Raw genomic sequence first — 23,301 nt, forward strand, 5'->3', positions numbered from 1 at the left:
AGTGTCTGAACGTGGTATTACCAGACGGTGTCGCAAGCTGTCGGGTGGTCGGTCGAGGAATGAATCCAGGTGCTCGGGCTGAGATGTTACAATGACAGAAAACTCCTCGACCGAAGCGGCGCGACACGTCCTTTTAGATGAAAATCGAGTTCTGTCGCTCCAGGGTAAAGATCGGCAACGTCAGCGTGCCAGAGGGAGTGAACTCTCTCCCACCTTGCAGTCGTACAATAACACATCCGACCTACTCGTGCCAGCCTCGGACCCTGGCGCCGTCTGTTTACACCCAACCCAAGAACCCCAGCCAACCAATCCCCAGCCGTCCCCCAAAGACATGCCCCGATTTCCCCCAATCCCCGTACGATCCAAGATCCCAATGGAGGGTCCCTCCTGGAGGTGGTGGAGTTGTCTCCGACCCGGAGGGGGAAGGGGGGTGAAAGAACTCCCCACCCTTGGGATCCACGGGGACGGGCAAGGTTGGAGGTACACCACAATGGTACGCGAGGGTGGGAGGAGAAAGTTGGGAACGGGGGCATGTCGTCAGGCAGGCCAAGACGCCGGCACGAAAGACATGGGCCCGCGCTGGGCCAATACGGCACGAGGACGGGCGTAAGACGTTGCAATACGGTGGTCTCACCGCCGCGACGCGCCCGTGGAGAACTCCTCATGCCTCTCTTCTGCACGGCAGAATTCGGAGAGACACCGATGCGGTAAGAGAGCCAGGCAGAGTGCGCAAACATTCATGATTCGCTATCCGACCGACGAAGCGGAGCTGGAGGCTTCAATTGAGGACCCAGAAGAGCCGCAGCCATGTCCATTATCGTACATTATCGGTGGATCTGAGATGGAGAAGCGCTGGAGAAAACGACGTCATACCTGAAATCTCTGATAGAGACCGATAAGTAGTGCAGGCTGACGGGTACCTTTTCGGGGCATCTTTGTGCATGTTTGTATTAGTTAGGTTGCCTGTGTGCCAAACAGTTACATCCAGTTGGTCCATCGGTTCATTCAGTGGCCAGTCTGAGCGTTGAATACGCCGCCGCCGCCCACATATGCGAGTCAGGGGGCCCTGTGCGAACCCTGCGGCCACCCTGCCCAAGATGGCTGTTAAAAGAAAGAAGCGCCGAGCCGACGAGGCTCTCGACACTACGAGGGACGCGGCAGGGTGGTAGCGTAGCCGCTGAGAGCGCTTGCAGCTGCGGATTCTGACTCTATGCCCATCTCGCGCGGCCATCTTTGCTGCCTCTCTTTGGCCCTGCTCAAGATTTAAGTTGGACCCAGCCGTGGGGAACGGCGACAGAACCAGGTTTCAAGTTGAAATACTCGCACGCGATTTGTCAACGTCGGCAGTTGTTGGTGACGACCTTTGACGAGGTGGATGGTGGTAGGTGGAGAGTATGACGTATTGGTTCGGACGAAATTAGTGTCGAGAAAGACGCACTTTGATTGTCACGATTGCTATTTTCTCAGCAGCTATTTGCAGACATTGTTAACATGAAGTTGAATGTCAGCTCGATGCCATGGCTCGTCAAAATGCTTAATTCGTAGCTAAGACTATGAGCCCCAAATCGCCCAGAACGACAAGAGATATTGATGGGAACGGCTGACTTGGCCAAATTGCTTATGTTTGGATCCGTCGTGGATTGTCATCCTTCACTGTCTCTTGGACTCTTGGAGACTCCAAAATATTTGCGGCTAACTGTGGGGTTTTTAGTGGGATCAACATTCCGATCTCGCCACTCCTAAGCACTCCTAAGCAGTCGTCGGAATGACGTCGTCGAGGAGTGAGAATTTTCACCGGGCTCGGCATCTCCTAAAGCGGTAATCCGAGCAGGCGCGCGAGGCGACGCCCGGCGGCCAAGCCAATGATGAGCCGACTGAAACCCGCGACGAGGCTATTGAAACCCCAGAGCATTCCCCGATGGCTGGGGGATTACGGGCGGAAAAACCAGCCGGGTCAGATTTGATGGCCGTTGGTTGGCCGTTGATGGCTGACCGTTCTATCCACAGCGTTGCCCGCATGAACCGGAGAATGACCAGTCAATCTCCTCCAAATCCAACATGAGCTGACTCGGGCCCGCATCTGTTATGTTGGTTCAGTGACCTCTTGCTGCGCAAAAAGGCAATGAAGCCGACGTTTGGCCCTCTTGGCGCACAAAAATCTGCATCTTTGAACCAGCATCATATGCAGGCTGACGTATTCGGACACTCGGCGGTTGATCCCCAGAGTCCGTCATCCTTGGTCTCTCAAGTCTCTAGCCATTGCGAGCTCTTTGGCGGTTTGCCATCATCACCGAAATTGGTCAAATGCGCGAGAAAGAAACAAAAACATTGCCGATCTCTTTACCAATGGCCTGGTTCATCCAGGGCTGTCAAAGTGTCAAATTCCTGGCAGAACGTGGTTTCCATGTTTTCGCTTACGCACTAATTTGCGTCTGTTGATAAACAAAAACTCTCGTCTTGTGAAAAGATCTCCATCACTTCGTATCCTATCAGGCATCGACCATCGACCGAACGAGGCAAGACCCTGAGTCCCTGACTCTTGGACGGTTGTCTGAGCCGGTTGGACTCCACATCTCAGGTGAGTGATGCCTGACGCGAGGATAAACCGGGCCCACGTCCAATGTCTCTGAGAGGCACAGGATCAATGAGAGGGATAAATGATAGAGCAGAAGGGAGAGACGTCCATCGGGGGAAGGCAACACCGAGTTTGCTGGCTTTCAACTGACCAGAGACCGGTCGCGCATCATGCATGTCTGTGATGTTGATGGGATTTGAACCCATGAATCTTTCTCCACCGGGCAATCCGAGCAAATTGTTAAGACTGACATGAACTTGGTGCCAGACCATCGGCTTGACCCTCAACGCCGTTGGTGCGTACCGGTGCCGGTTGTGGGAGGAGGCGGAAAGGAACGGCCAACGGGATGCCTTCGCCAAGCGGCAAGGCCATCGCCGGTCCGGAAAATTCTGCATCCTCGGCCCCACACCGAGCCACCAAGTTTTATGAAGTTCGGGTGGAGTCCGAATCCTTGTCCAGAGCCCTAAAGTTGCTCCAAGCTCCTGAGGCAGCCGACGTTGGAGTTTGACTGGAGTCTGGAGATGAGGAGGACGCGGCAGACGCGAATGCGGGAGGACTTGGAGCCTCAGGCGCGAAATGAAAGGTGGCCAACTCCAGTCTCCGACAGACAACAACGAACCTGTGGCCCTTCGTCACCTCCGACACAATGGAGCCGACGGCAGACGGTCTGCCCACGAACCACTTAAGATGAGCACGCTGGGGAACCATCATGTGACAGAGTGGCAAGCTGCCTAAACTGACCTCCAAACTGCATCTGTATGGACGGGCTTTCGTCGGCCCTACAGGCGTTATCTGGATGCGCCAAAAGCCTCACTTCTGCAGTCACTTCTGCGGTCTGCATGTAGAATCGCGGGGCTTGCGGGCGCCGCGCGGGCGGGAATGGCGTGCGCCTGGCTAGGGGCTGTTTCTCTCGCCCAAAACGATGACGTCTGTGGTCGGCCCGTCCCACTTTGTCGGTTTTGAGCCGGGCGGACGATTTGGTCGGATTCTTGGTCTCTGGAGGCAATGCGATTGTGGTGTCGGAAGCAGGCCGAGGTGAGTATAGGTGAGCGTTGACAGATATCTTTTCCTTGACAACAGCTCGCTTTTGACTGGTCGTCTTTCAAAGAGCCTCCTGTTTCACCCAGGGATAATTACCACGGAATTTACTCCGGGTGGCAAAGCTGACCGCTCCATTGGTAACAAGGCCTTACGGCGTAGATGATAGGCTTCACCGCAATGATGTCTAGGGGTAATAATTCTAAGTTGCGCGCTTAGAATAAAATCATTTCATCAGGCCTTCTTTCTCATCGAGTATCATTTCAGCCTGAGAGGTGCCACTTGGGCACCAAATAAGAGTGGTCATCGCTGGATAGACACATCAAACCCATAGCTGGCTGCTGATGCTCTCACCATTTCGATTGCAGTCAGACATACTCATGTAAGCACCCTGGTCGACATATCAACTCGCGGTTCTCTTTTGAAAAAGGTTGAAGTCGAGACCATTCGCAGCTCCAACAAAGACGACCCGTCGTTCGAAGCTCCCCGCCTACGGCACGCACCGGCCAAGGTCCCGTTGAATAAAGATATTGCGGGTCCTCCACACCGACGTCACCGAGTCCTTTTCGGCATCATGGGTCCATGCCTTGGCTCATTGGGTGGGGATTAAAACTTCGACTTCAAGGTCTCGTTGACTGTGAAGGGCCTACGTCACCAAGGAAAAGTCGTAAAGCAGTGGAGTGCCAGCATTGTGGTATGGCGGTTGCTCAACTTGGTAACTCAATCGAATGCAGCGGTCGTTGCTAATTGTTAATGTGAATTAAGCATTGTCAAAATCACAATGAAATTCCTTGCTCATTTTTTGTAAATTTCATTGCAACAAATATTTACCATGAACCTCAAGCAGGATGCCCCACGTCAAAGTAGGTATATGAGTCTCTGCAATGGCATTTGCTAGTTTCTGGTACTCTCGCACCTCTCACACTCATCCATTTGTTTCACTCTATGACATTCAAAAATAGTTTTGCTGCTCCGGCAATGAGCCATGAAAACCTCATACCAGCATAAAAACACTAGTTGCGACGCGTAACTCATCAACTGCCTCGAATCCCACTGTGGAAAAGGTAACACATGAACCTTACTAGTTGGTGTATGAGCATTGAGTGCTATTCTATTCCCGACTTTCGTATACGTTGGAACAGGCAAAAGCTATGAAATTGCGATACGACGAGGCAGTCTGATTGTCCATCGAGGTTGGGAAAGAGAGATAAGACGAATAGTCCGGTTGCAGTGGCGCCCCGTGCGCCATCAGTGACCCAGCGCTTTCAAGAAACTCGGGGTACCTGATGAAGAGCCGAGGATCGAGTTTGTATCTGTCTAGTCGGGTCTCAATTCGTAGATGATTCGCAGCGGCTAAGGCAACCCTCGGCACGTTAAAAATGTCAGTGACCTTCGATGTCGGCAGAGGCGCCGGTCTCTCGCTGGAGTCCTCATCAATGGCCCCCATCGCTTTCACGAGATCCATGACCTTAACGTACACCTGCAGAGGAGGTGCGTCGATGACCAAGTCGCTGAGGAGAGTCTCTAAAGCGTACATACTGACGAGATCGCTGACGACTTGATCGATGCAAGGGTTACCCGCACGGTAGCGAACGAGGCAATCACGGATGGAGGGGAAAGGAAGCCAGTCAATGAAGGCAGGATAGCTGCATGACAGCTGCAGCAGAGTTGGCTGGTACGCGGGTGGAGCTTGTTGAACGTTTCCTCGCAAGGGCGGATTTTCCACACAGTGATGTCTCGGGTATAATAGAACCTCGTTTTAGTATACCAGAGCATGACATCCTGCCGAGAAATAGTGTGAAATATGGATAGAGCCGAGGTAGTGGCTAAATAAAGCCTAAAGCCCGTTAGCTAAGAAAGACCCTGGCGAGGGATGAGATGACATTTGACATTGCTGACAATGGTAAAGATAACTGCACCTTGGGTTGTTCTGTCCTGGCTTTGAGCTCGTGTTGAATGAAATCAATGTGGTCAGAGAATGATGAATTTGACTCGACCCATATCTGGCGCCGCGAGTGGCCCAAGTCCTGGGAAGAAACCAGGGCGTCATTGTAAACTTGAGGCCCCATTTGTATTCGAAAGGCCAAATGTTTGGTATTTGTTGTGTCATTCCACAGGCGATCATGGGTCCTCCGAGGTCGGATGTAGGTAGGAGGCCAGCTTCGAGGCATGGGCTTGGCTCGTCTGGCTGCACTGTCTGCTCCTAGCCATTTAGTTATTTCTAACTTTACGCACACAAATAGCCAAATTTGCTAAACATACCGATGCATCATTTTGGGGAATTGGTCGGAGATCTGCCGACGTGGGCTGATCGTCCACAATGGGTTGAGAAGCAGAGACGTTATCATCAGGGGAGTTTGTTCTAGAGACTTCATTATTTGCGTCTTCATGTCTCGGAGCCGTGTTTAAAACCAGAGCTTCGATGCCAACGAGTAAGCTATTGAGCTTGGCGTGCGCTTCCGCGAGTTGCTTCCGGAGAGCTGCATTCTCACGTCTCAATTTACCCAAAGCTTCGCTCTCATTTGTGTGATTGTTATCCGCTCGTTCGCGGAGCTCGCGGATCAGGTCATCCCTGCGTCGACGGTATGCCTATTGCGACAAGCGATTGCGCAGTTTCCTAGGTCGAAATGTTAATTTGCAATGGCGCCGGATTTATTCCTTCCGAGAACGAACTTGATGTCCTGAGAGGTTGCGGTGCCGTTCGCCTTCTTGCCCATCGCATCTATAGAGAGCTTGTCAAAGACCTCAGGTGGGATGGGACGGAAGAGGAGGTAATGTCGAGAATTTCTACTGGAAACGTATGACTACAGTTCCAATGACTAATTCCCCACACGAAACATTTCTTCCTCCCACCACATGTCCCTTGTCAAAGTTCAACTGAATTACTTCTTATTGGCCGTGCTCGAATGCGCTATGTTGCTACCTTGACTTAGTCTTTTATAACTAGTGATCAATGCATTTTGTCTTAGAAGAAGAAGCCCCAAGCCGGTCTTCGTCAACCATTAATTCCCAAAAACAGCCCGCATCTCCGACAGGGAAGCTTCAGACAATGTTTTCAAAGGCCGTCGGGGGCTGCCTCCGTAGCCGAGCAGCTCGTTCAGCGCGGCTTTTGTACCCGATATCCCTCGCGCGGTATGTTCCCAGTCGCCTTTAGCCAGAATGGCCTGCATCTCTCTCGCTTCCTCCACTAGGCCCTCTTGCCACAAATCGAAAACTTGAACGCAGGTCCGCGGGGTAACGTTTGCACCGCCTGCAATGACACCAGTGGCACCTGCAACAAGAGCAGGAAGGATGAAGTCTGCCAAGCCACCAAAGAGGGCGTAAGACTGGCGGGACTTCATCGCCGCGGAGACGCGACTTAGTTTACCAGTATCACCACAGGTGAACTTCGTCCCCGCAATGTTGGGGTGCTGGGAGATGCGGCTTAGAAGGCCCGAGTCCATCTCGATGCCAGCAGATACGGCAGGAAAGCTATAGAGAATAATCGGAACCGGGGAGTGATCCGCGACGTCGGTAAAGAAACTCTCAATGACTTCAGGGCTCATGCCTTTACTGAAGTAGGACGGCGGTAGAACGAGGGCGTAGCCACTACCAGCTCGGCTGGCCTCGTTGCAGAGATGAACGGTTCCTCGAACGGAGTGTTCGGAGCAGCCGGCAATGATAGGAGTCTGCTGCTTTCCAATGCTGTCGAGGGCACTGCGGGTTTCACGGATGATGGTATTCCGCTCCTCGATAGAAAGGTGAGGTGCCTCGCTGTTGGAACCCATGACCACAAAACCAGCGATCCCCGTTTCAGAGAGGCGGATAGTGTGTTGACGCTGAGTTTGCGTATCGATGTGTTCGGTTGTCTTGTCTAAGAAGGACATGCTCGCGGCGAAGATGCCACGAGGCAACGCCCGTGTAGCGCGTTCCATGCTGTAGTCTGTGTAATTCGAAAAACAACGGATGCCGAGAGATGATGAAGAGGAATCCGAACGTCACTATCTAGTATATAATCGTGACTATTAGGATTATTCATGAAGGAATTCGTAAGCGACGCGAGTATGTCATTGATTGATGACCAAATCTCACCTAGTTTCAGCCAGCACCGCACAATTCGCCTCGTCTTCCGCACGTTAGTCATTGCAGCAGTACGTAAGTCCGACTGCCGATTATTTTTCTACGAATAATGCTCGCGAAGTGGTCAGCCTTAGGTTGCCATAGTTCTATGCTATAGGCCGCACCGTCACTTTCAAATTACGTTAGTCATTCAAGCAGTGCGTAAGTCTAATGATTGTCATGGTTGCATTTTGTGAAGAATTCTTTTGTGAATTTTTATATGACTAGGGACACATAAGAGGTCCCCCTTACTCTAACTACCCCCTATATATTTAGTAAACTACCCCTATTAACTACTACTACGTTATAGTAATTATATATATATCTTTAAGTTCTTTTAACGGGGCGCTATGTTTTAAAACTATAAGATATTTAATTTAATTAACGTTATATAGTTTATTTATTTCAAAGTGTGTTTTAATATATTTAATGTATTTCTATATTTTAATTTAATAATATATCGTTTTAATAAAGTATACTAGTAAAAGGTAGTAATATATTTAATATATTATTAAACTTTATATTAAAAGATTAGTGTTACGGTCAGCTATCCGACAGTAGGGTCTGCTAACAGAAGCTGGGGATTGAGACGTAATAACAGTACACTTGGTCGTGGTCTGGGTCGTAGGTCGTAGGCTAACAGTAGATCAGATCTTCAGAGGCTAAGGTGATCAGTCTTAGACTCAACAAGTAATTCGCAGTGAAGGTAAGCTGAGAGTATCCTGAGGATAAATACTAAGTTGATTGCTGAAGAGCTATAGAAGTCTGACTATAAGCCAGGCTCAGGTCATACTATATATAAGTTCTGCACAGTATCTCTTGTGGTGGCTATATAGGATATCCATGCTATCTAACATATCCATAGATAGCTGGGATAGCGGACATATCCAATATATCCATCTTTGCCCTATATCCATGCTGTTCCCGAAGTCATGTGAACTATACTATAGTTCTTCCTTTCCCGATAGTTCCTGGTTACACCTGTGTTACTGCTTACATATGTTCTGTGTTAGCCGCCGAGATGCTAGGCGGGGCTGTTCCAACGTGTTATGCCTGTTAGGTCGTAACATCAGGTCTCCTCTCCAAAGGTCTTATCCTCAAGACCCAGCATAAGTAGGTTGTTGGTCCCAGGTTGGGGATCCATCAATTATGCTTTCTGATTTACCCATAATGCTGACACTATGTCAGGTTGCGTTCAGAAACAAAAGGCTGTGTCGTCGCCTGATAGTCGTCCTGCCAAAAAGACAGTTGAAAAGAATTCTTTACTTTCCGCCATTCTTCAGCGTTCTGTCGTCATGCCTGTTTGCTCGTCTTGCGAGCGTCGCAGCTTCTCGTCGTGTGAGGTTTCTCCCTTGGATTCTTCTTGTTGTGCTGAATGCGTTCACGGCGGTAAATCCTACTGTGACCTCTAAGGTCTTTCTGCGCAACAACTCCAGCGTATCGGGGATCAACACCAAAAACTTGAGGATGCCTTGGAACAGGCTGAGGAGGAACGTCGTGCTCTAGACGCTAAGGTCGAGCGTCTTTGCAAACAGAAGAAGATGTGGTTTGAGAAGATGATGCGTGCGGTGCGTCGTGGTATCGATAGTGTGGAGGAGCTGGAGCGGGTGGAACGGGAGGAGGCAGAGGCGGAGCAGCGTCGGCGGGAGGAGGCGCGTCCTTCTTCTGCTGGTTCTAACCATCTTCCTGTGGATTTTGTCGGAGATTAGGATACGGTTTGTCCCGATATGGCTTTATCTCCTTCCTTGTTGGCTGAGTTTGGGTTACTTAACTCTGTTCCTGTTGTTGCAGAACAGGGTTCTCTGGGGGTGTCCTTAGGAAGCAGTTCTTAGTTGGTTTCTGGTGTTCCTAGGCGAATAAATAGTTTTCCTTATTGCAGTTGATCTGCTTTAGTGGGTGGTTTAGTGAAGCGATATAGGTGCTTAATTTGCTTATATCCAGCGTTCTTCTGGACTAGTATAACAGGTGCTAGTGTGACTTCTCATTCTTAGTGTTATTGCTAGTAGATCGTAAGTTCTTCTGCTGCGTTGGTGATATTTTTGGCTGGTTCCTATATATTGTCTTTATATCTATATCCTTTCTATTTAATAAGGTATTAATACCCTTCTAGCTCCTTAAGGTGGTCTATAATTCGTTCTACTTCATACTCTGGTTTATTATCTTCCATAATGATGAGGTTATCCGTTTATAAACCTCGTGGGGCTGGTTCGAGTAGTGAGATGTGAAATACTAGGTGACACTTCATAGTTCCCAGGAGTTTGAGTTCATAATTAACTGGTGAGATTACTCATGAGATTTTAAAGGGTCTGAGTTTTTTGTAGTTAAGTTTGTCGCTTAGTTGTTTTGTTTTGATGTTTCGCCGTATGAGGTAGGCGCTATCTCCCTCTTTTAAGGTTGGTCCCTCAATCCTTTGTTTGTTGCTAAACTTAGTCATTCTTTGTCGTACAAATTTAAGTTCCTGTTGTGCATTTTTCTGGATATCCTTGATCTGTCGTACTGAGGCGACAGCTTTTACTGCGGCTAGGCCTGCTCAGGGTTCTCTATAGGCGGTTGGTTTGAATCTATAGTTAAGGTAGAAGGGGGATTCCTTGGTGCTTTCTCTAATTGCGCTGTTGTAGGCGAATTAGGCTATTAGTAGCATTATAACCTAATTGTCTTAGTTGTAGTTGATATAGGCGTGGAGGTAGGTTTCGAGGATTTAGTTGATTTATTCTGTTTGTCTATCGGTCTGCAGGTGGAACGCAGTGGATATTAACTGCTTAATGCTGAGGTGTGACATAATTGATTTCTAGAAATTCAATATGAAGATCTTATCTCTGTCTGACATAATTTCCTTAGGTGTTCTGTGGTTAGAGATGATATACTTGAGGAATATATAGGCGTATTCTTCAGCATTGCTTGCTTCCTTATATAGGATGAAGTAGGCGTACTTTGTGGGTTGGTCTACGATAACGAGAATGCTGTTAAAGTGTACTCCCATAAGGGGCTCTTGTGACTTCAGTAGTTTGATGATAAAGTCGAGGGATATAGATTGCTAGGCGGTTTGCAGCATAGGCAAAGGTTGTAGCATACCTTAAGGTTGATGTCTAGCAGGTTTGCTTTTGAGGCAGACCTTATAATCCTTAATCGCTTTTGCCACACGTTCTCTAGTGACCTTTTCTCTATATTGTTGTTATAGTTGTTTCTAGGTTTTTGTGATACCTTAGTGACTGTGTGCAGGGCGAGCATGAAATTCCATGATAGCTTTATCGTCTAGTTTGCTAGTCAGGCTAGTACTAGACCGCCCAGCTATCATCAAGAGTTTGGTTGCTAGCATGAGGTCTCTGTCGTTGTTTCCTTTGAGAATCACCTGGGTTTCTTTAGGTACCAGGACGTTGTAGTCCAGCCTTCGGCTAAGAGCGTCAGCTCTGCTATTGTCTGATCCTTTGCGGTGGATGATTTGGAAGTTGAATTCTGATAAGAATTCTAACTATCTAATCTGTCTTTTATTCAACACTTTCAAAGTTATGAAGTGTGAAAGGTTCTTATAATCTGAATACACAAGTACTTTGTGGATGGTTCCTGAGAGCTTAGGTCTCCATTCCTTAAAGGCTTTAATGATTGCTATGAGTTCCTTATTGTGGATCTAATAGTTGAGTTCAGGTCTGTGGAGCTTGCGAGAGAAGAAGGCGCACAGATGTAGTCATCCTTCTGAATCTCGTTAAGATAGTTGCGCTCCAATCGCATAGTCGGATGCGTTGGGCTCTACTTCGAACTGCTTTGTTAGATCTGGAATGACCAAGACGGGCTCACTAGCAATAAGGTCCTTGATCTTCTGAAATGCTGTTTGTTGTGGTTCTTCCTATATAAAGGGCGTGTCTTTGCAGCTGAGGTTTGTGAGAGCTGCGTTGATCTTGCCATAGTCTTTGATGAATTTGCGGTAGAAGTTGACGAAACCTAGGAATCCTTATACTTCCTTGAGGTTGTTAGGTACCAGCCACTCCTTGATGGCTTTGACTTTGTTTTCTGACATGCAAACTTTGCTGGGGGTGATGGTAAATCCGAGGTATTCCACTTCTTGTGTGTGAAATTCGCTTTTCTCAGGTTTGACCAACAGCTTGGCTTTTTGGAGGGCTTATAAGACGTGGTGCACGTCTTCTTTATGTTTTTTAAGTGTTAGTGAGAAGATGAGAATGTCGTTGAGATAGACTACTACATAAATATCAACATACTTGCGTAGGACTTAGTTGATTATGTTCTGAAAAGTTGTAGGGGCGTTAGTAAGGCTGAAGGGCATGATGAGATATTTGAAATATCCTTTTCGTGTCCTGAAGGCGGTCTTCTATTCTTCGCCTTGCTTCATTCTGATCAGGTTGTAGGCTCCTTTGAGGTTGAGAGCTGTAAACCAGTTGGCTCTGTGGAGGAGTCGTCTTATTTCGTTGATGAGTGGCAGTGGGTAACGATTTTTAATCGTTATTTTGTTAAGCATGCAGTAGTTGACGCATAATCGTAGTTTTCTGTTCTTTTTGGGTATGAATAGGATTAGGCTTCCTGCTGGTGACGTTAAGGGTCTGATGTATCCCTTCTTGAGGTTTTCTTCAAGGTATTTGTCTAGAGCTTCTATCTCTGTCTGGTTGAGTCTGTAGATTTTGTTGAAGCGTGGTTCCTTCCCTTTTTTGAGGGGTATTTCGTGGTCGAAACTGGTGTGTTCAGGCAGTCTGGTTTCTAATTCGGCTGCAAAGAGTTTCTCGTAAACTCTGTATTCTTCTGGGATAGACAGAAGTGGATCATTCTTTTGTTTAAGATCTGTCGTTGTTAATAGTTATGACGTGGCTTCTTTTGCCTTGAGGTAGCAGATGTATCGTTTTGCTGTTTCTTGCTGTATCAGCTCGTTTGAGGCCTGGTTTTGACAGGGCTGCTCAGGGACTGAGTCGTCATGGTCCTAATGGAGTTGGCCTTTGCTCCAATCTATCCGTGGGTTGCTTATTCGTAGCCAGGGTAATCCTAGCACTATGTCGTATGTTCCTAGATCGGCAATATCGAATTAGATTCTTTCTTTTCGATTCAGGTAGCTCATCTCGAGGGGTGCAGTCTCATTATAGATAGTACCTCCTTCATACTTGAATTCTTCTCCTTCTGCTGTGTGTAACTGATAGGGTCGCTCTTTTCCTCCCTATTATACTTCTAGCCTGTTGGTGGCTTGAGGGGCGATGTAATTAGCTTCAGCTCCGCTGTCGATTAGCGCAAGTGTCGTTTGCTGGTTGATAGTAACTTCGAGTTCGATATTACCCTTATGTCCTTGTGACATCTGGTGGATAAACCTTTTTCTTGTTGCCTGTCGTGGTTCTTCGTCAGTAGGCGAGTCTAGTTTTTTGACTGCTCTGAGTGTCCTGGGTAGGTGATTTGCTTTCCTTCCCGTCGTGCTTTTGTGAGGCTGTTCTCGCGGATCTTAACTTATGGAGGTCTGGGTCCATTCTTCATGACTCTCCAGGCGCGTGCCTTTTCTTAGTAGTGAACTTAGCATTCGTCCCACTTCATGTCGTTATCATGTTGACGTCTCATAGGAAACTGAGGGCTAGGTCTGAAGACTGCGAGGTTATCTTTAAACAGTACTATGGTCTATCTGATCATAGCAGATATCGAGTAAATCTTACGGATAGGCTTGTCGTTATGTCTTCTGGGGTAGAATTAGTAGTCATGCTTTTCTCCTATATGTTCTTTGTATTTGTCGTGGAAACACTAGGACCAGAAGAGGGTTTGGTGAAGTTGGTGGTTATTTCTCAGCGTGGGGTGGTCTTCCGTATATAGCTGAGGGATGTAGTCCCAGTCTCATTAGGCTGCTGAGGTGCTATAGAAGTGGCGTTATTACTTATCTTGAAGCATGTTGATTTCCTGGTACTTCAGGAGTTGCTTAATTCTGTCTTCCTGGTCGTCAGGTCCCTCTTCAGAGCTAGAGTCGTCCATACTGGGGGTGAACCCATAGGTGATCTCTGTCTGAGCACGTCGTCAGGCAACGTCGCGAGGTTCGTCCGAGTCATAGGGTGAACTTTCGCCTTCTCCAAAAGTCCAGTTGCTGGTCATACTGAGAAGTTGTTGTTCTGTCAGAGGATCATGCTGATATTCTGGTTCTTCCTCTGATTCTTGTTGGCGTAGATGCGTTTGTCAGGCATCTTCCTGCTGGATTAGTTCTATTTCTCTCTGGATTTGTTGTTCTTCGTAGCAGGACTGTTGGTTATTCACATGTGAGGTGATTAGTTCTAGTCGCTGGATTCGTAGCATCTCATTAAGTTGTTCAACTGGTTTTCTAGCAACTCTGCTGTTGCTGGAATGCATTATTGCCAGGGTTCTAGGGCGAGTATCTGGGGCACTTATGTTGTATCCGGATCGTCCAGGGTTGCTGTCCCTTAGGTAGTGTCCTGATATTTCTTTATCTTCGAGGTGGATCCAGCAGTCGTCGTCGTAGCATCCAGTCTAAGACTGGGATGCGTGTGGGGCTTTTGCAATCGTGTTGACTTGTCGAGGTCGTTCAGCTACTGGTTTCCAGGGAAACTTCTTAGGTTGTCTGCAGTCTTTAGCAATATAGCCTTGCTTGTTGCAGTTGTAGCACTTAGGGTTCTAAGGCTTCCTGTCGTTAGGTTTAGTTATCATGCTGAGATCTATAGGTCTGCTGTGTTGTCCGTAAGCGGTGCTTTGTCGATTGTTGTTCCAGTTGCTGCAGGGTCTGTTGTCGTTCCGCTGGTTGTTGAACTTATGCTGGGGTTGCCACTAGTACTTACGTCCCGTGTTAGGTCCTTGTCGTTTTTCGCCCTTTTCTTTGCGTCGTTCGAATAGCCTGTTGTCAATCTTGATTGCAAGGTCGGCGTACTAAAGGAAGTCTTTAGGGCGATCGATCTTAACGATTTCATCCTTAACTTCGTCTTTAAGTCCCTGATAGAACATAAAGATCTTGGTTTCCTTAGTGAGGTCGAGCTGAATGCTAAGCTGTCTGAATATAGCGGCGTACTCCTTGGTTGACTTAGTCTGTCGTAGTTATGCGAGATCTCTTTCAGCTTGTCGTTTTTCGTCAGGGTCCTAGAAGAGAGATCGTAGGGCATCTTCGAATCCCTGAAAACTGCTGTAGATGTCTTAGGTCTCAGTGGAGCATTCGTCCAGGGTTTCATACTTGAGGAATTCTTCCTGGATGGGTTCAAACTATTTGAGGGCTTATCCTCGTAGGTAAGTGGCGGCATGGACGACTTTCTCGGTTTGACTGGTGAAGTCTCTATAGTGGAAGTTTTAGTAGTTCTTAACTTAGATCAGGAATGACTTGAGTTGTCCAGGGGTGCCGTTATAGGTGATCGGGGCGCTGAGCTTGAGTTTCTGTCGTCCTCTAGTGGGGGTAGTGACGATGTTAGCAGCGGCCTGAAGGGTGTTGACTTCGTTCTGTAGTTCCTATATGAGAGGGTTGCTGCCTTGTCCTCCTAGGCGAGCGATTCCGTTTTCAAGGTCTGTAAGTCTCTAGGGTCTGTTGCTAAGCTCCTGGATCATCTGTTTGAGGCCCTAGAGTTCGTTAGCGGTTTCGTTATATATAGCCTGGACCTTAGTAATATTGTCGTCTCCTTTCTTAACTCAGGCTTAAAGCTTGTTGTAGGTTTCCTTTTTGAGGGTGACTTCGTCGTCCAAGTCCACTGCTATCGGAGCTCCCTCGAGTTCCTCAGCCAGGCTTTTGACAGGCTGTTTGGAGGAGGAAGAGCTTCCCAGAGTGGGTGACTTAGCGGAGGCGCGTGAAGACATTCTTGTCTGTACTGTTAGTAGGTTTCAATAGTTAACTTACTGAACAGGAGCAATCAAAGTGTTACGGTCAGCTATCCGACAGTAGGGTCTGCTAACAGAAGCTGGGGATTAAGACGTAATAACAGTATACTTGGTCGTGGTCTGGGTCGTAGGTCGTAGGCTAACAGTAGATCAGATCTTCAGAGGCTAAGGTGATCAGTCTTAGACTTAACAAGTAATTCGCAGTAAAGGTAAGCTGAGAGTATCCTGAGGATGAATACTAAGTTGATTGCTGAAGAGCTATAGAAGTCTGACCATAAGCCAGGCTCAGGTCATACTATATATAAGTTCTGCACAGTATCTCTTGTGGTGGCTATGTAGGATATCTATGCTATCCAACATATCTATGGATAGCTGGGATAGCGGACATATCCAACATATCCATCTTTGCCCTGTATCCGTGCTGTTCCCGAAGTCATGTGAACTGTACCATAGTTCTTCCTTTCCCGATGGTTCCTGGTTACACCTGTGTTACTGCTTACATATGTTCTGTGTTAGCCGCCGAGATGCCAGGCGGGGCTGTTCCAACGTGTCATGCCTGTCGGGTCGTAACAATTAGATTATATATATAAAAGTCTATATATTTTATTTTAGTTCTTTTAAGTAATTATAAAGAAATTGTTACTACTTTTGAAGTAGTAATAGATAGTGTTAATATAGTATAGTAATAATATCTTAATATTAAAAAAGTGATAGGTTATAGTAACTTAAAGAGGGAGATATTTACTTTTTAGTAATTTACGTTCTTTTTATATAGCCCTATAGGTAGCTATAGAGGTTTCTCTATAAACTATCCTAGCCCTTAAATATTTCCCTATAAGAGTTATATAGTAGTTAATAAGGTACGCCTCTAGGTAGCAAACTGCGGAAGAAAAGTTAGAAGGGAAGAAAGATTATTATAGTTACTAAGCACTAGCTCTAGCACCCTATCCCATACTTTCAATCCCCATCTAGCTTCAAATATGGTACCCTAACCTAGCTCTACAAACTTATCAAATTAGTTTTCTACCAGTTTATACGTTATAAAGTGTTAACTCTCACTCAAAGCTAGGCGAATACAATGTTAACGATGCCTCTCTCGACCCGAGCCAAATCTGCCGAAAACGCAAGCGACGGCTTGCACATATGGAAGGCTGTGGATGATCTCTTTCATCCTACTGCCAACCCTACGGGCGTTGGAACATTAGGCGTCTTGGAAAACACACTGATGTCCCGAGAGCTATCAGAGCATCTGCACCGGAACTTCAAGCTCCCAAGTCATCCACTCACCTATGGAGATGGCATGACTGGATCCAAGAGGATCAAAGCGACATTAGCGACATTCCTCAACCGTCACTTGCACCCCTCGAAGCCCCTTGAGTCAGCGCATTTTACAATCACAAACGGCTGCAGCTCTGCGATTGAGCACCTTGCCTGGGCTGTAGCAAACCGCGGTGACGCTTTTTTGCTTGGCCAGCCTTACTACAATACCTTTGTTCCAGATCCGATTCTCAGAACTGGTTGCAAGGTCATTCCGGTGGCCTTTGAGAACACCGATCCCATAGACCCTGAGGCAGTTGGTCATTACAGGCGTGCTCTTGAATCAGCAGCCGCAGAGGGCCAGCGAGTCGCAGACTTTCATCATATCGAACCCACATAACCCTCTCGGGAGATGCTACTCTCGCGCCAGTCTCCTGAACCTTATGAGCTTTTGTTCGGAGAACGACATATACTTCATCAGTGACGAAGTATACGATTTGTCAGTCTGGGAAAACAGAGTGGACCAGGGGTCCGACACAGCGCTTTTCGAATCGTGTCTATCACTTAACACAGACGGCGTACTCGCTCCCGACCGAATCCATACAATCTGGGTTATGTAGAAAGACTTTGCGCGAACGGACTGCGGATCGGGGTTGTCATTTCCCAGTCAAATCCGGCTCTGCACAAAGCTTTAGTGGCTGTAGCTCTTTATAGCTCCCCATCTATTGCATCAGATCATATTGCAGCGAATATCCTCGAAGATGAGAAATGGTCAGACACTTTCATCCAAGAAAACAGGACCAGGCTTGCTAGCAGGTGCCAGCTTATCGTGCGCTGGGCGAATAGCCACGGGATTCCCTACGCACCCGGCACGAACGCGGCGTTCTTCCTATGGGCTGATCTCGGGAGTGTTTGGAAGAGGCACAATCCTAGAATTGTAACCGATAAGGAGCTAGATGATTTCCTGATTAAACTCTTCTTGGGCCACAGGGTCTATGTTTCTTCCGGAAAAGACGTCGGGTCTGAGCGCGCTGGATGGTTCCGTACGGTGTTCTCTTAGGACGAAGTTCAGCTACTGACTGGACTGGAAAGGGTCGCTGCTGCTCTCAAGTCTAGAGTAATAGTAAACGTATAGTTTTGACATCAATCGAAAAGTTTCACACCTTTGCAACGTCACGCTGATGTTATATTCGTATTAATCATGCCATACGAGGTGCGCATCATTCCCCTGGTCAAGTAGTCTCTCAAACTTGTTCCGATCCCAGTCGCGCCCCTCGCCGTCGCCGGGCCCGCCCGCCTTCTTCATCTTCCTGGCTATTTTGTTGTGGCTAAAGTCGTCTTCGGGGTCCGAATCAGAGTCAGTCTCGGACTTGTACTCCCAGTTCATATTTCTTCTCATCGCGGACATGTTTGACGGCCCGAGGCCGATCCAGCTGAGCTCTCGGTACCGCTTCTTGCAAAGCGCGAAGAACCCAGCGGGCTCGTACACATTGAATCCAGCGAGCCGCCACTCATTCGCCGGGTCGCCGCGAAACCGCTCCAGGGTGCTGTTCAGCACGGGAGCAGGCTCTTCATGTCCCCCGGTCGGTTCTCCCCAGTAGATATAACTGTCGGCGGTGTCCAGTATGACCTCGTATCCATTTCGGCCCCTGCAGATAGCGACTACGGCGCACGAGGGCGGGAGCGACGGGTCCTGACCAGTGATGGGCGTGACCAGACCTTCAACGCAGTCCTCGCGGATCTTCCTTTGCAAGTCCTCGCTATGGTAGTCAGTGACGGGAGTGTCTTTCATAAGAAACGGGGCCAGGGTGCTGGGAGAGTCAATGTAGGGGATGCAGCGAAGAAGGTCAAGAACAGTGTCGCTTCCCTTGAGGGGGGCTAGGGTTTCTTGGTTGATCGAAGTCCAGCCGCCGGACGGCGCCTGCGCGACAGTAGCGTTCCAAAAGATGCGGTTGCAGAAGTTGTAGTAGTGTTAAGAGACGCACGAATTCGTCTCGGTCGTACGACATGACTGGGAACTGGCGGCCGTTGCAAGTGCAGAGTTTTGGTGGTGGACTGAAGAGGCCTGGGATCGGTTGACAATGGGATTGATCGTGCCCAACCATAGGCCGGGGGGTTTCATAGCTTGGTAGAAGATATGTGGATTAGGCTAAGCCGAACCCATGTCGCAAGATACGAGGGCGGGAGAAGACATGTAAGCCCTCATCAGTGGTTCTTCCATGCCAACTCTAGATGATGTATTCTGATACATCACAGGGTTCCATGCCCAGAGACACAGCTGGCTGAGGCATCAATGCTAAACAGCGTGCATATTGACCAAATTCTCTTATATCTTAGAGTCTTGCGAATACGGAGGGATACGTATGCGTTCCTAAGATACTTTCCGGTGTCCTTGATGGTATCGTGTGAAGTTTGCAGTTTACAGTCGCTGAAGTGATACAGCTACTGTTGCGCTGCGTACCCAATGAGGATCTTCAATGGTGAAAGGTCACACACCCTGTCTAAAATGGTCTTGGTACTCAGGTCGGACTGCCTGCCAAAAGTCATGCAATTAGAAATATCATATTGAGAATGAGTTTTGCTAACCGGGCAGTGTCAGTTGGCTATCCGGGCAATGTCCAACGCACATAAGCCCTTACATAGTATTTTAAAGCGATTGAATCTTTCTCGCTTTTATAGTTGTTATTCGTCGTCGTCCATCGTCGTCGTCTACATGTATCGTCTCCGTCTATCGTTAGATCGAAGTATAAGTATACTACGATTAAAGTCACAAGAGGCAATGCCCAGATAGCTAACTGAGACTGCCCCACTAGCAAAACACTTGAGAATAAATAAATGTACGTAACTCTCGTCTATGCGATAGTGAGCTGCAGGTAGAAATTAGCAGCCTTGCTAATTTAACGTATAACTCCGACTAGCGCTAGCGAGAAACCCCGTAGCTATTTAATGTTTGAGTTGCACTTTAGCCTTGTATTCAAATCCTAACTAGATTGAACATCAAGCTCGCTAAAGTCCCGGCTTCTCTACATAACCATCAATACCACCGGTCCTACGTAGTTGCATTTGAAATTGTAAATCTTGAGCTGGCAGTCTAATGTAGACCTCCATTCCAGATCATTTTGCTCACCAAAGATGAACATGAGTTTCCTCCACCAATCGTAGGACTATTCAATCGAGAATTCAGCAATGGCCTGGAGGGTGGAGTTGTCAAACTGAGAAGCATCCCAAATAGTGGTGACCTCGGTGATGAAGCCCTCAGGGTTGAGCAGAAGAGCTGTGATTCCGTTGTCGGCCCCGCTTCCAGAACGACCTTTCCACTCGTAGGCTCCACCCATGGCACTTCCAACAACGTGGCAGACGGCAGCACCGGAACCGTAGGGCAAAGTGGGCAGAGCTCTGTTCAGGTATCTTTCAATGGCCGCTTTGCCTTCAATGCGTGTGCGAGTGGTAAAGTCCTGTAGGACAGCATCGAAAGTCAGAAGGTCAGCCACGGCGGTGACATTACCCCCGGTAAGAGCTGCGTGAAGCTCATCTGCAGCGCGTTGGATACTCTGATTGGGTTGATATGCTACACTCGATTCGGCGAAGTCGGTGGGAACTGGTCGTCAGGTACGCGGTACGCCGAAACAGGGTTGAGGCGCGAGTCCCAGTAGTCGACCTGGCGCAAGACCTTGCCGTCGCGGAAGTTGAAAGCAGCGATCAAACGCATTTCCGCGCCAAAGACAGCCGGAGTGTCGACAAAAGTGACCACGGCGCTGTTGGCATCGCCAACGATTCGCAGTGGGTAGGACTTTGCATCCGCGGTCCAACCGGCAACAACGGGTTCGAAGGTTGCTAGAAGATCTGGCTGGGAAAAGAAGGTGCCTAAAGTTGCTCGACATAGACTCCTTCTGTGGTGTCAAAGTAGCCGATCCAGCGCTGAACGTCGTGGATACTCTTGGCCGTAAAGTACTCTTGGACGATGTTGACGGCTTCAGTTGTTGCATAGCGCGTGTCGGCAACGTCGGGATAAACAGCACCCGACTGGCGGTGAACGATGGTTGGACTGGCTACGGATAGTCCGGCGATTGCAGTCAGGAGGAACGTGGAGAGCATCTTGATGTGCGTGTTGGTTATGTGAAGTGCAGGATTAGGAACTTGAGCTGGTTGACAATTTCAAAGGGTTATAATGATCCAACTGTAACGGATAAGAAGTTGCTTTAATAATTTTGACTTGTTGCAAATGTAATTGACCGCAGACTACTGCAAGTATCGCCAAGCGTTCCATTCCTCGACTCATCTCACATTCCTCCGCTCAAGATGGGCATCGGGAAGACGAATGTTTCTTCCTCCCCGAGCCGCGCGCGATGCCAACGCCAAACGCTTTCTCATGTTCTAATGCCGCACGCGATATTGAGCCTAGATAAGTCTATGGTACTGGTTCCTGGTCATGCAGAGTCTTATGGCGGGTTCCTTGACTTGTGACTTCCTAATTGAATCGAGTATGGCGTTTTGCGCCTGCAGTTGAGCATTAGTACGATAACAAACAAGATTCTAGAATCCGTTTGTACACTTGAGATTCTTCTTGCCAAGCTCGGCTGTAAGATTATTGAGGTTTTTCCCGCCTCGTTGGGCAGACTATCTGGGCTTGGCAGCGGGCCGCTTCGGCAACTAGCAACGTTGTGCGACCGAACGGGAATTTCAACAACCCGACCGAGCGCTCCACACACGAGTGCTAGTCAGTGAGGTTATGATCACGCACGACGGTTCGTACTTGCTGAGCAGGCTTGTATCATCAGTGTAACAGTACAAAGAGCAGTCCGAAACAGCAGCTGTGATTTTTGTGATCTTCCTTGTGGTTAAGGTTATCGTTTCATTCACAACTATTCAGATACCGCTTTGGCAGAGGGCAAAAGCCATGGTCACCTATTTGCGGCTCCTGGCCGCTTTGGCTCACATCAACCCTCTCGCTGCTATGCCCACTAGCAACCAGTTGGTCAAGAGACAAACTAACAACACATGTACCCAGCCTTTGGTTCGGAAAGAATGGTGAGCGCTTGTCTTTCTTCGCACCCTCTTCTTTTTCCCACCCCTCTCGTTTTTGCACCAGCTCGGCAGTCATTGACTTATACGCAGGCGCACGCTTTCTACAGAAGACAGAAAGTCTTACATCGACACTGTCAAATGCTTATACAATAAGCCAGCCGTCAATTCAAAGGATATCCTGCCCGGGGTTACCAACCGTTATGAAGACTTTGTTGGAGACCATATCCTCCAGGCTTCTGCCAACCACTTTGTGGTAAGAGAGATCTATAAATCTAGATAAAAATATGCTCTTGTACTAACAGAACGTGTTTTTGTCTAGGGTCACTTTTATCCCTGGCACCGCTTGCTTGTATGGGCCTACGAGCGGGAGCTACGGCTTTGCGGATATGAAGGAGCTCAGCCATATTGGGACTGGTCATTGGATGCCGCAAGCTATGATGACATGCTCAAGTCCCCGGTCTTCGACCCTGACACAGGTTTCGGCGGGAACGGCGAATGGGTGCCTGGTACACCTGAGAACCCAGAACCTGGCGTCCCCTTGACCGGTGGCACCCTTGTCTTCAATATGTCCGATCGGACTGGAGGCGGTTGCATCCCGAACGGCCCTTTCGCCAACCTGACCCTCCATATGGGTCCCCAGAACAGTGTTGCTTACAACGAATGGTGCGTCCGAAGGGACTTCACCCCTAACCAATTTATGAGTCTCGGAAATGCGGCTTCGGTGGCGGAGGGAATGGCGCAGCCTGACTACGGACTTCTCAGCAAACTCACTGAAGATACCATCCACGGCGCTAGTCATCAGGGTGTTGGTGGTATGTATGGTGTCTTGAGCGATATCTGGGCCAGTCGTGAGTCGAACCCCTTTGAGCACCAATCCAAATTCGCCTGCTTACAATTAACAGCTGGTGATCCTCTTTTCTGGTTGCATCACTGCAACATTGATCGGTCATGGTGGTCCTGGCAATCGAGGAATTTGACGGAGCGTCTCCACGATATATCCGGCCCAATCACTCCTTTCGACCATGACAACCGTCTCGGTGGCAACGTCACTCTCGATTTCGAAGTCCGCACCAATTCAACTATCAATGTGAACCTTCCTATCAGGGACCTCATGGATATTGGCAACGACTTTCTTTGCTACACTTACGACTTCCTTTACTAAGGGCAATCAGCTAGCTTGAACGCAATGTCTTGCTTCACTTCCACCTACAGGAGCTTAGCTTCAACGCCCTACTCCGAAGCCTTCCCGTTCACCTTTTGTATGAATCAAGAATTATTAAGCAGCTCTCAACTTCAGATTTTAGAGGATAAAAACAATTACATCGCCGTGTCATCTGACCTCAAGCATGCCACTTTGAGGTCTTTCTAGTTCTATTCTTCCTGAAATTGTTGAATAGCCTTGCCAACATACCCTAGTGATCCTAGGCCCCTGATTTGGCGTCCTATGCCACAGGTCACACCCTTTGGAGAAAGCAATAGACGTGGATCAATACAAGCATGCGAAATTGCTCCAATACTGACAAGAAGGCTCATAA

General features: G+C 48.2%; 4 protein-coding genes across 4 annotated transcripts; 1 reads left to right on the top strand and 3 right to left on the bottom strand.

The window, feature by feature from the left end:
• Positions 1-6,615: 6,615 nt before the first annotated feature.
• Positions 6,616-7,527, bottom strand: gaaC-1 (L-threo-3-deoxy-hexylosonate aldolase; the record flags this gene model as incomplete). The annotated part of the gene is made up of 1 exon (XM_037315372.1): positions 6,616-7,527. One exon carries the CDS (start codon positions 7,525-7,527, stop codon positions 6,616-6,618), a length of 912 nt encoding a protein of 303 aa, XP_037185992.1.
• Positions 7,528-13,555: 6,028 nt separating this feature from the next.
• Positions 13,556-13,771, bottom strand: CGCA056_v000112 (uncharacterized protein; the record flags this gene model as incomplete). The annotated part of the gene is made up of 2 exons (XM_037315373.1): positions 13,556-13,680; positions 13,738-13,771. The coding sequence occupies 2 exons, from the start codon at positions 13,769-13,771 to the stop codon at positions 13,556-13,558; spliced, it is 159 nt and encodes a 52-aa protein (XP_037185995.1).
• A 4,165-nt stretch (positions 13,772-17,936) lies between these two features.
• CGCA056_v000113 (uncharacterized protein) lies at positions 17,937-18,750 on the bottom strand (the record flags this gene model as incomplete). Its single annotated transcript, XM_037315374.1, has 2 exons — positions 17,937-18,662; positions 18,727-18,750. 2 exons carry the CDS (start codon positions 18,748-18,750, stop codon positions 17,937-17,939), a joined length of 750 nt encoding a protein of 249 aa, XP_037185994.1.
• Positions 18,751-21,638: 2,888 nt separating this feature from the next.
• Positions 21,639-22,928, top strand: orsC-3 (Tyrosinase-like protein orsC; the record flags this gene model as incomplete). The annotated part of the gene is made up of 4 exons (XM_037315375.1): positions 21,639-21,769; positions 21,857-22,019; positions 22,086-22,614; positions 22,669-22,928. The coding sequence occupies 4 exons, from the start codon at positions 21,639-21,641 to the stop codon at positions 22,926-22,928; spliced, it is 1,083 nt and encodes a 360-aa protein (XP_037185989.1).
• Positions 22,929-23,301: the final 373 nt, after the last annotated feature.

This window comes from Colletotrichum aenigma (assembly GCF_013390185.1).
Source record: "Colletotrichum aenigma strain Cg56 chromosome Unknown KSG_Cg56_contig01, whole genome shotgun sequence".
Classification (NCBI taxonomy): domain Eukaryota; kingdom Fungi; phylum Ascomycota; class Sordariomycetes; order Glomerellales; family Glomerellaceae; genus Colletotrichum; species Colletotrichum aenigma.